Source organism: Rosa chinensis, chromosome 1, assembly GCF_002994745.2.
Source record: "Rosa chinensis cultivar Old Blush chromosome 1, RchiOBHm-V2, whole genome shotgun sequence".
Lineage (NCBI taxonomy): Eukaryota > Viridiplantae > Streptophyta > Magnoliopsida > Rosales > Rosaceae > Rosa > Rosa chinensis.
In genome coordinates, this window is record NC_037088.1 from 5,867,722 (window position 1) to 5,879,766 (window position 12,045).

At 40.1% G+C, this 12,045-nt stretch overlaps 2 protein-coding genes across 2 annotated transcripts; both read left to right on the forward strand.

Moving 5' to 3' along the window:
* Window positions 1-2,390: 2,390 nt before the first annotated feature.
* Window positions 2,391-6,513, forward strand: LOC112198056 (putative disease resistance RPP13-like protein 1). Its single transcript, XM_024339075.2, has one exon. It carries the CDS (start codon window positions 2,576-2,578, stop codon window positions 6,353-6,355), a length of 3,780 nt encoding a protein of 1,259 aa, XP_024194843.1. The 5' UTR covers window positions 2,391-2,575; the 3' UTR covers window positions 6,356-6,513.
* A 4,608-nt stretch (window positions 6,514-11,121) lies between these two features.
* LOC112199052 (phytosulfokine receptor 2) lies at window positions 11,122-12,024 on the forward strand. The gene has a single exon (XM_024340120.1). The coding sequence runs from the start codon at window positions 11,122-11,124 to the stop codon at window positions 12,022-12,024; it is 903 nt and encodes a 300-aa protein (XP_024195888.1).
* The last annotated feature ends 21 nt before the right edge of the window (window positions 12,025-12,045 follow it).

Consider the following 12,045-nt stretch of genomic DNA (forward strand, 5'->3'; position numbering starts at 1 on the left):
TTTGTGATATGAAGGAGTCTTGTAGATTACTGGTGCTTTTAACTAGCAACATTATGTTTTTGAGAAGTACTAAAATATTATTAGTTGTATTGATCAATCAATGTTATTTGGGTTCATAACAAAAGTGATATTTTTGTTCATCTACTGTGTTAATTGCTGTACGAAAGGCCTATGAGTTGATTCAGTCTTGATTCTTCTATCTTGTTTGTTTTGTGATATTTATATCAAATTGCCTAGTGTTTATTGTTTTCTTAATGTATAATTCTTGCTCTTTCCAAACATTTATGCTACCATGAATGGTGTAAAAGACATTTAGCTCTGTTTTCTTTTATACATAGAGTTTCCTTACATATTTGCACCAAATCACATCCAAATGAGCCATCAGGAAGCCTACTATTGTGCAACATCCAAATGTTGTTTTTATTTCAAAATACAAGGGTATTATTGAAACTTAAACATATTTTTACTTTCCTTTCCTTCACCAATCAAACACAGGAAAGGAAATCAAATGGTCTTTCCTGAATACTTTCCCCCTACTTTACCAAACACAGAAAAGGAAAGCTGACAGGAATTTTGATTTACCACCTCCATAGGAAAGACAAGGGAATTGATTTCCCTTCCGTGAACCAAACGAGGCCTAACAGATTATTTCCCTATTACCCAATTAAGTTTTTTTTAATTCTTTTTTATTTATTTTTGGGACAATTTTGCCCCCTCCTTCTTTGTCACTTAGAGAGAGAAGTGATAGGAGACCTTGCCGGACTCCGGTGACCAGTGGCCGACCGCGGACTCCGGTGACGGAATCCGGCGACCGGAATCTAGAATCCGGCTACCGGACCGGTGACCAGATTCCGGCGTCTAATTTTATTACCCCCAATAATACACAGTAATCATATTATTGCCCCCCAATAAACATATTATTGCTCCTCAATAACAAGTTTATTGGGGATCAATAATTAGTGAAAAATGAAGATGTATTTAATTTTGAATGTTTTAGTAGGTTTATCCAAATAAATAATCTTATTATTGCCCCCCCCTCCCCCCCAATTAATCTTATTATTGTTTCCCAATAAAAACATTACTGTCCCCTAATAATATGATTATTGCCACCCAATAATGTGATTATTGCCCCAGTAGAAACATTATTGCCCCTCAATTAAGCATGCAAATACCAACAAAAATCAAACCTCATTGATCCAAACACTAACACCGCTTCAATTTATTCCAAATTTATTCACAGACCATCCAATAAACCCTCATCACAATCCACTTCAAAAACTCAGAGCTAGAAGCCAAAATCAAAATCAACTCTTCTTCGTCTTCCTTGCATCGCATTCTCTCAAACTCCAATAGAGAGAATGCATCATCCCACAGAGAGAATCCTTTGTCTCATCCATGATGCAGTAGTTTTTTTTTCCTTCCCCATTCTCGCATCTCTTCCCATTAAAATCAGAAAAAAAAAAACCATCTGAATTTTTCTCCGACCACCCACGCTCCTCCAGCCCGATTCGGGCACGATTCCGGCCGAACAACCTTTGTCTTCTCCAGTCGCTCACCTGCAGCCCATCTCCGACCGGTCCCAGCCCCGACGCAGCAACACCCCTGCTTGCTCGTCCGTACCGGCCTCCTCCAGGCCTGCAGGTGCCCCAAGCCGGCGCTCTCCACCGTCACAGCCACCATCTCTCGACGTCTCCAGATCATCATCCCGGACTAGACGGCATCAAGGGACCTCCTCAGATCACTGGCGATCTCAGCGACAACCTCCGGTATTCTCAGCAATGACCTACGCCCCGGAGGAAATCAGACTCAGACCGCTTGCAACTTGCCGCACCTTGGCGTCGTCGCTCGACATCTGGCCGTCCGGCTGGAGAGAGAGAGAGAGAGAGAGAGAGAGAGAGAGAGAGAGAGAGAGAGAGAGAGAGAGAGAGAGAGAGAGAGAGAGAGAGAGATTATGAGAGGAGAGAGACGATGAGTTTCAATTTGATTAATGGGGGCAAAACTGTCAATAGTTGTTGGATTGGGTAAATGAGGTTAAAAAACTCTTAGTAGAGTAAATGGGCAATTTTTAAGCTGAAATTGGGTAAGTGGTCACAGCCCCTTTTGATAATTTCAAAGAAATGGACTATCAATAAATATGTTTACAAATATTAGTAATTGAAATCCAAGATTAATAAAGATAAATTATAAATATTTTGATAATTTCAAAAAAAATTCAAACATTGTGACTCGTACAATGCGATGTGCACAAGAGAGAGACTTCCGTACTGCACCCGCACAACGTGGCAGTGCGGCGGCCCAATCAGTGCCCAAGTAGGGGTATTTTGAACATTAAAAACATAAGACAGTTTCAGAAAAAAAGAAAAAATTTATCTCTTCTAATTGGAGGCCGCACCACCACGTGGTGCGGCGGCCCCTGTGCAAGAATTCCTCTGTCCACAAACTAGTGAACTGCTTTCCAAAGAAGCACCATTTGTTTTGTTGCAGGGCACTATAGTCTAAACCCCTGAAGCAAACAAGGGGATGTTGCAGGCTTGTAGTTAGTTGATCATCCTTCAAGTTCTGCAGGGTAGATAACATGGCTGGCGTAGTGGGTGGAGCTTTCCTCTCTGCTTCCCTTCAGGTCTTGTTCGATAGATTGGCTTCTCGTCAAGTCGTTGACTTCATCCGCGGCAACAAGCTCAACGCTGGACTTCTCAGAAAGCTAGAAATCACTCTGCTTTCTGTCAATTCCGTGCTCAGTGATGCCGAGGACAAGCAGATAACCAATCATGCTGTGAAAGAATGGCTTGATGAGCTTAGAGCTGCTGTCTATGATGCCGAGGACCTCATGGCTGACTTCAGCTCTGAAGCTTTGGAGAAAGAGCTTCAAGAGGAATCTGAATCCGGAAGCAGCGGCGGAATTCAGGTAAAAGATGTCAAATTGTATTTAATGAATGCATTGGATGAATGGTTGGAGCCCAAGATAGAGGAAGTTGTTGAAAGGCTAGAGTTTATTGCTAAGAAGAAGTATGTTCTTGGATTGAAAGAGGGTATTAAAGATGTAGCAGTAAGAAGATTGCCTGCAACTTCTTTGGTGGAGGAGTCTAGTGTGTATGGTAGGGATGAGGACAGAGAGGTCATTGTGAGGTTGTTGCTTTCAGATGGTATGGATGTTTGTGGCAATAAGATTTGTGTGATTCCCATAGTGGGTATGGGTGGAATTGGAAAAACCACCCTTGCTCAGCTTGTGTACAATGATGATGAAGTGAAGGGATACTTTGACCTCAAGGCATGGGTGTGTGTTTCGGAAGAATTTGATGTGTTGAGGATAACTAAAACAATTTTCGAGACAATCACTTCGGCGCCTTGTGGTATCACTGATCTTAATTTGCTTCAAGTTAAATTGAAAGATGAACTGATGGCTAAGAAGTTTCTGCTTGTTCTAGATGATGTTTGGAATGAGAACTACATTGATTGGGACGACTTGAAGAAACCTTTCTTGTCTGGGATTCATGGGAGTAAGATTGTTGTGACAACTCGCAGTGAAAATGTTGCATTGATCATGGGCACTGTTCCATCTCATCGTCTGAGACAATTGAGTGATGAAGATTGTTGGCTGTTGTTTGCAAAGCATGCCTTTAACAATGTAGAGTCAAGAGAACAACCAGTCCTAGAAGAAATGGGGAGGGAAATTGTCAAAAAGTGCAAAGGGCTTGCATTAGCTGCAAAAATGCTTGGGGGTCTCCTGCGATCAAGACTAGATCCTGATGATTGGCATAAGATACTTACTAGTGAGATTTGGGATTCGTCTGAAGAAACTCATAACATTCTGCCAGCTCTAAGGTTGAGTTATGACCATCTCCCATCACATTTGAAGCAGTGTTTTTCTTATTGTTCAATATTCCCCAAAGACTATGAGTTTGGAAGGAACGAATTGGTCCTGTTGTGGATGGCTGCAGATCTTTTAGAACAACCCAAAAGAAAGAAGAGGATGGAAGAAGTGGGAGAAGAGTATTTCCATGATCTAATATCAAGGTCGCTTTTTCAGCAATCTAGTACAAATCAATCACTTTTTGTCATGCATGACCTTGTTAATGATTTGGCTAAATATGTCTCTGGAGAATTTTGTCTTCGGTTGGAGGATGGTGTCTCAGATAAACTGGTAAGAAGGACTCGTCATTTGTCATTTTCTAGAACTGCACATGATGACTTCAAGAAATTTAAGATGTTGTATGAAGCTAAGGGCTTACGCACTTTCCTACCACTCAAATTTCAAGCACCGTATGGACGCTTTCATTTGTCTAACAAGGTAACCCATGATCTTTTACCAAGGCTACGCTGCTTGCGAGTTCTCTCTCTATCGCAGTACAAACTCAGCGAGTTGCCTGAATCAGTGGGAAATTTGAAGCATCTGCGGCATTTGGATCTCTCTCACACTGCAATTCAGAGGTTACCTGAGAGCGTAAGTACCTTATACCAATTGAAAACACTGATACTGTCATGCTGTTTCTCTCTTACTGAGTTGCCAACAAACATGGGAAGACTAGTCAACTTGCGTCATCTGGACATTAGTCATACCAAGTTAAAAGAGATGCCATTACAGATGAGTAAAATGAAGAACCTACAGACATTAACTGATTTTGTTCTTGGCAAAAATAGTGGACGCAACATCAAGGAGTTGAGAGAGCTCCAGCAACTTCGCGGAACACTATCTATTTCAGGACTACAAAATGTAACCCATGATGTGTATGCTGTGGAGGCGAATATGAAGGCTAAGAAGTACCTTGATGAGCTAGTCTTGAAATGGGCTGGTCATGCTGATGATTCACAGTATGAAAGGAATGTACTTGAAAGTCTTAAACCTCATGTGAGTTTGAAAGAACTCAAAATTGAATATTTTGGGGGTACTAGATTTCCAGATTGGCTAGGAGACCATTCCTTCTCCAATATGGTATCTTTATGTCTTAAAGACTGTAAAGATTGCTGCTTCTTGCCACCACTTGGGCAGTTACCGTCTCTTAAAAAGCTTTGTATCTCTGGGTTGGATGGGGTAGGGAAGGTTGGTGCTGAGTTTTATGGTGATTGTGCAGTAAATAAGCCGTTTAAATCCCTAGAAATTTTGAAGTTAGAGGATATGTTTGAGTGGCAGGAGTGGTCCTGTTTTGGAGGTGACAATGTTGGTGGTGCTTTCCCTTGCCTTCAGGAGCTTTATCTACAACGTTGTCCCAAACTAACAGGAGGGTTACCCGACTATCTTCCATCTCTGACAACACTATGGATTTTCAAATGCCAGCAGCTGGTGGCCTCCCTTCCAAGGGCTCCATCTATCCGTGATTTGAAGTTTGGATATTGTGATGGGTTGCAGTTAAAAGAATTGCCTTCTGAACTGCACTGGCTCAGAATTGAAGGATGCCATGTCCTGGAGTCTATACCTGGTCATGTGAAGGAAACAAATCCTTGTCTTCAGGAGTTATTTATCTCTGACTGTTCTTCTCTGGTGTCATTTCCTAAGGATGGATTACCTGCTACACTGAAAGCCATTGAAATTGAGAACTGTGGGAGGTTAGAGATACCTGTTGACCACTACTATGCTTCCCTTGAAAGCTTGGCCATATGGAGTAGTTGCGATTCTTTAGAGTCCTTTCCATTGGAACTGTTCCCAAACTTGAACAATCTCAAAATTCGGAGCTGCAAAGGTCTAAAATCACTTTCTTTTTCGGGTGAACCAGACCATGAGCTCTTGGCTCTGAGTTTCTTGGAAATCTGGGATTGTCCTAGTTTGGTTTCATTCCCTGATAGAGGGTTGCCAACACCCAACCTGACCCAGTTTAAGGTAACAGATTGTATGAATTTGAGGTCGCTTCCTGAACTGATGGACAAACTTCTATCTCTTCAGTACTTAGAAATATCTGGATGTCCAGAACTTGAGTTGTTTCCTGATGGGGGTTTGCCCTCCAATTTGAGTTCACTCTACATTTGGGATTGCAACAAACTTGTCACACAGAGAGTGCAATGGAAGCTGAAAAATCTTGTTTCTCTCAGATGTTTGAGTATCATGGGTGGAAAGCGGGCTGATGTGCAGTGCTTTCCAGAAGAGGGGCTGCTGCCTACCTCTCTTACCTCTCTCTCCATCTGTGGACTTCCAAATCTAACATCACTTGATAAAGGGCTTCAAAAACTCACAGCTCTTGAAAAATTGGAAATCAGCCACTGTCGTAAGCTCCAGTGCTTACCTGAAGAGGGGCTGACACCTCTTTCATATCTTTGCATCCGCAAATGTCCTTTGTTAAAACAAAGCTGCCAGAGGGATAGAGAAGATTGGTCCAAGATAGCACATATCCCCTGCATTGAGATTGATAATGACATGATTTTATGAGCTAAAATGTTGAAGGATCTCTTACATTTCGTTTACTTTCAGGTACTTGTCAGTTGTTATGCACTAATATTTTGGTGTAAAAGTAAACAATTATGTACATGATTTATTTGTCAAATGATGATTATTGATTACATTCTCCTAATATTCAATGGTTTAGGAGGGAATCAATAAGAATGTACATGATTCAATGGTTTACATTCTCAAAGCTCCTAATATTCTTATTGATTATTGTATAACATTTCTTTTTCAAGCACTGAAAACTAATGGGTCTAGTTCTATACTGCATCAGAACAGCACTATATGTAGTACGACCTTAATAAAATATAGAGATATATCAGGCCGGAAACTTAATTAAAACTTTGGCTGAAGGCCTTTATAACATTAAGACCTTGACTAATGAACAACTTGTAAAAGTGTAAAATCACAGTTGACCACCACTAACAACAAAGCTCTTGTCTCATCAGGTTTACCAGTAAACTCTTATAGATCTTGGCTCAAAGATTTCCGGAAAGGCTTTGTTCTTAGGTTAGTTGCTTGAGCCAGCGCAACAGCAATTTCCTATAGCATCATGAAAAATATGTCAGCTGTCGTATTTTGAACTTACTAGAAAAAATATGGCGATAGCATTACGAACATTTATCTTCCCGACTCTTTTCTGGTTACATAGTTATAAGATATTCTATTTTGAAAACAAAGAAAACTTTTGGATATTGTACTGTATGTGATAATTAGTCTTTTTTGCTTTTAAGAAGAGTTTATAGTTTATTATTTCGGATTTTATATATAATCATTTTAGTTTTTGTAAAGCTAATCAACGTGCATTCTGTTATGTATGTTAATTGTTTTTTTGGACGTGATGTATGTTAATTGTTGGAACTCTTCATTCATTGGAGGTATTAAATTTTGAATTCCTCTATGCAGAAGCAGTGCTATAAACTTCAGTTTGAGAGGCCATGCATGTGGAGAATAATGTCACTCTAGGAGAAACACATGATATAATTCTATATCATTATATAAATCTATATCAGAGTTCTTGCAAGTTTCTAGGGGCAGTAGAGGCTCATCCATATCATTTGGAGTGCTCCACCCTTCTATTGCCTTTTGAACATTTAGGTTCAGGTTCTGTGATGTGGATCTTCCATTTCATTGGGTACTTACAAGACTAAATTCTCTAATTTCTTCCAGCTGGCTGTGTATTATGGTTGCCCATACCTTGAATATCTCATTTAGGTTCTTAAAAATCTATATCCCATTAAACCCCTTTAGTTAGTTGTATGTCTGCAATGTCTTGCATTTGACATTTCTGGTATAAAGATAAGTAAAAATAGAAACTTAAAAAGTGCTAACTTTTTCTTCTTCTACGGTGTCAATAGTCAGTATATTAGCAATGGGTTTGTTCCTCTCCTGTGACGCTGTTAAGGATGGCGAGTAGTCACTGCCACGTGAAGCATGCCTATATGTGCTTCATAGTTAATCTGTCAATATGACGTAAACTAAAATAATATTGTTCGTAAGTTATAAACTGCAATTTCATTTCAATAGTAGACTTCATTAACATTATAGCAACCAACTTCGTATTCTGATTGATTCATGTCTTCTATGAATTGTCTGAAATGTAATTTTCTCTGCCTTGCAATGCTCAAAATTTTATAGCCTTATTTTATATGTGAGCCTCTTTGGCATTTGATGACTCTATGAATTGCAATAATATCTTCGATGCACTTTTGTTGCTTCCATATAATGAGTACAGTTAAAAAGGTTGAACATTCCCTAGGAAATGTTCTTATTTTTCACTCCATTAGATGGATGCCACTCCTTTCACAATTGTGTCTTTATTTCAGGATGATGTATGCTTCTGAAATAGTCAGTTTGGATCTAATGTTGGCCTATTCCTTCTTCTCTAGGCATATTTTATGTGGTTCTGCCTGATGGTTTGGTTCTTCTAGCTAGAGTTAAAGTTTGTTTGCCTAGCTAAAGTTTGTTTGCCTGATGGTTTGGTTCTTTTATGTTGGCCTATATTTTTGAGGCTCACTTTTGAAAACCAAATTATCCAGGTATGGTCATTAATGCTGCTATCTCTGAATGGAATAATGCTCAGTTGAAATCTGACTTGAACAAATCTAATTGTCTTATCTTTCTAAATTGGATGAAACCTCCTCATGGAACCTATAAACTAAACATTGATGGTAGTAGAAATGGACATTCTGGAAAGATTGGTGCTGGAGGGGTTATCAGATGTTCTAATGGATTATGGATCAAGGGTTTTCAGATAAACTTGGGCGGTGAAGTTTTAGATGCTGAATCTTGGAGCCTATATTATGGTCTTCAACAAGCTCTTAAATGTCACATTACTGAGTATTGAAGTAGAAATGGATTCTGCAATTCTAGCGAAGTTGATCTCTCATACTGACGTTGCTCTTCATCCCATGGGATTGCTTATTTGTTGCTGCAAAAATTTGATTAGAAGCTTCCATTGCTTCTCCCTAAAGCACATTTACAGAGAAAGTAATATGGTTGCAGATTGCCTTGCTAAGGAGAGCATCAATCATGCTTATGGGATAATTGAGTTTGATGGTCCTCCTATTCATGCCTCTTCTGCTTATCTTGATGATCTTGATGGAGTAACCCGGCAAAGAAGAATCTCTGTTAGGCCTGATGACAGGCCAAGCTAGCTAGTTTTTTTAAGTCTGGTTCTTTGTTTCTGGGTCTTTTTGACCCCTTACTTACCAAATAAATAAATAAATAAAGTTTGTTTGCCTATTTCCCTGCTGGAGCTGGTTTGGTTCTTCTAGCTGGAGTTGAAGTTTTTTTGCCTAGTTCCTTGCTGGAGCTGGTTCTCTTCAAACATTCACTCTCTCTGCACTGCAGTTGGCAGCTTTTGTGCTTATATTGAAGCCTGGGCCTCGGTTCCTCTAGCAGGAATTTAGTTTAGGCTTGCGTTATTTCTTAAGTTGTTGTCCTTTCTTAGTAGCTCATTTTCTGCGCTTCGCTAGTGCTTTAGTTTCATTTCTTCTCCAACTCATTCATGGTGCTGCTGGTGCTCCCTTTTCTTCCAGATTGCAGTAGTCTGCCTCTACACTTCTGGCTGGTTTTACTGATCGATCATTGCTAATCCACTTTTCTGTTTTGGTTTGCAAAATCAGGGATATTTATTTCTATAGGCATTGTGTTGGAATAGTAACTGATTGGTTCTTGGCTTATTGATGATGTATTTGGTTTATTATATTTTAGCATGGGTGTCTCTCTTAGATCCTGGTTTTCCAGTTTGCTGTACTCCCTCCCTCCCTTCAACCCCCTGTTCTCTTGTTTCATTTGCAGTGGTGGATAGGTTCCTGGATTTTCTTGGTCCCCTACTGATTGGCTTTTGCTAGCTGCACTTGCTGATCTTTAATTCTAGCTTCGTCTTATGCCTAATGCTGATTTTTTTTCTTTTCTTTTTCTCTTTCTGAGTATTTGGAATATTAGAAGTGAGCAAGTCAGGAGTTAACATGACTTTTGCTTCTGCATATATTTAACATGGTACACAAAACCTATGCAGACTCACACATGGTACACAAATACTATACAGACTTGAATATTTAATACGACTTTTGCTTCTGCATCCATGCCAGTCAGGATTTCTATGTTTTTAAATTACTTAATCATGGCTTCTCTTTCCTTGTGGTTTCTGTTCGTATCTTTCTTTCTCCTTAGCTATGCCCTATGAATTTACTGTATCTAAGATGTCGAACCTTAAGCTGACTAAAATATCCAGCAATATCAGCATAAGAGCTCCAAACCGCAGTCTTATTCTTGGTCTGTTCGCTGAAGAATTTCATTCTCATTTGTAATCCTCAAATCCTTGTAGTGTACAAGCGTCTGCATGTGAAGTTTCCTATGCAAATGGATTGGGAGCACCTATCCTAAAATGATCGACATGTCCTTGTATCCCAAAAAAAAAAAAAATGACATGCCCTCATCCTCCGTCCTCGTCTATTTCTTTCTTGTTATTCTTGGATTGCGGCAGGTCTCTATCTGTAGCGATTATGCAGCTCCTCTCTTACATATGTTTATGATGAAACGTTTAATATATCTAAGATGTCGAAACTTAAGCTGACTAAAATATCAAGCAATATCAGCATATGAGCTCCAAATCGCAGTCTCATTTTTGGTCTTTTCGCTGAAGAATTTCATTCTCACTTGCAATCCTCAAATCCTCGTAGCGTACAAGAGTGTCTGCATGTGAAGTTTCCTATGCAAATGGATTGGGAGCACCTATATCCTAAAATGACATGTCCTTATCCTCCGTCGTCATCCATTTCTTTCTTGTTATTCTTGGATTGCGACAGGTTTCTATCCGTAGCGATTATGCAGCTCCTCCCTTACACGTGTATGATAAATGAAACGTTTATGCAGCTATTATTTGACTCCCACTTCGCATCATCTTTTGCATATCTTATCTTTCCTGGAATTCTCATGTGTAAAAGGTTTTTGTTATTTCACCGAAGGAGGACGATTGTAACAAGTCACTTTAATTTACTACAAGGAAGCAGTGGTAGATATGGTTCTTGCAATAGGTCCACTGGCTAATGGCATTAATCACTAGAATTTTTCGTCATCATACTAATCTGTTTATCTCTAGAGCTGCCTTCTTGTTTGCATAACTCGTATTGAGTTTATCGCCGCATTTTTGTCCTGATGTTGGCCAATGGCTACTATTTTAGGATCATTATTGCACTTGGACATGCCTCCCTCTGCTTTGGTGGGTGAAGAGTACTGCACCAAACATGTCTCTTACATTCTTCTCCAGGCAGGAGCTGGCCAAGGCCATCAACAACTTCTCTCCAAACTCCATTATCTGTGTAGGCGGATTCGGTCCGATATACAAGGCTGAGCTCTCCAATGGCTCTACTGTGGCTTTGAAATATTTGGACTCAAATGCATTTGGAGGGTTCTCGTATATTCATGCTGAAATAAAAACATTAGGGAAGCTCCGCCATCCCAATCTTGTCAAGCTTCTAGGACGTTGCATGTCCAGTTCCGGCAGGTTTCTTGTTTATGAGTTCATCGAGAATGGTAGTCTCCACGAGTGGCTGCATGGACAGCGGGGAGTCCGGGATCCGATGGCATTGCCTTGGGAAACAAGAATGAAGATTGTGAAGGGTGTTGCTGATGCTCTTAAATATTTGCATGGATTGCAAAGACCAGTCATTCACAGGGATATAAAGGCCGGCCATGTGTTATTAGACTCTAATTTTGAGGCTCATCTTACTGATTTCGGGCTGGCTCGAATGCTGGAACCCTCAGAGACGCACTTGTCAACCTATATCAATGCTGGTTCTCTCTGGTATAGGCCACCGGAGTATTTATTCGATAGGGCATCGTGGGCGACATTGAAAGGCGATGTGTACAGCTTCGGAGTTTTGATGTTGGAGATAGCATCTGGGAAGCCTCCGAGTTCCATGGACATCCATCCTTCCTTCAGGTTACGGCTTCCTCAATGTGCCAAGAAGCTTGTTGCCAAAAACATGCACATGGATTTAGTGGACTCAAGGATTTTGAGGCAGAAATTAAACGAAGCTAGTGTTATAGAGTATTTTAGGATTGCTCTTAGCTGTCTCAAGTACGACCCCAAGCAAAGACCTAAAATGAGTGTGGTTGTACAAATGTTGAATGCACTTCCCATGTGATGATACTCCTGTAAATCCTGA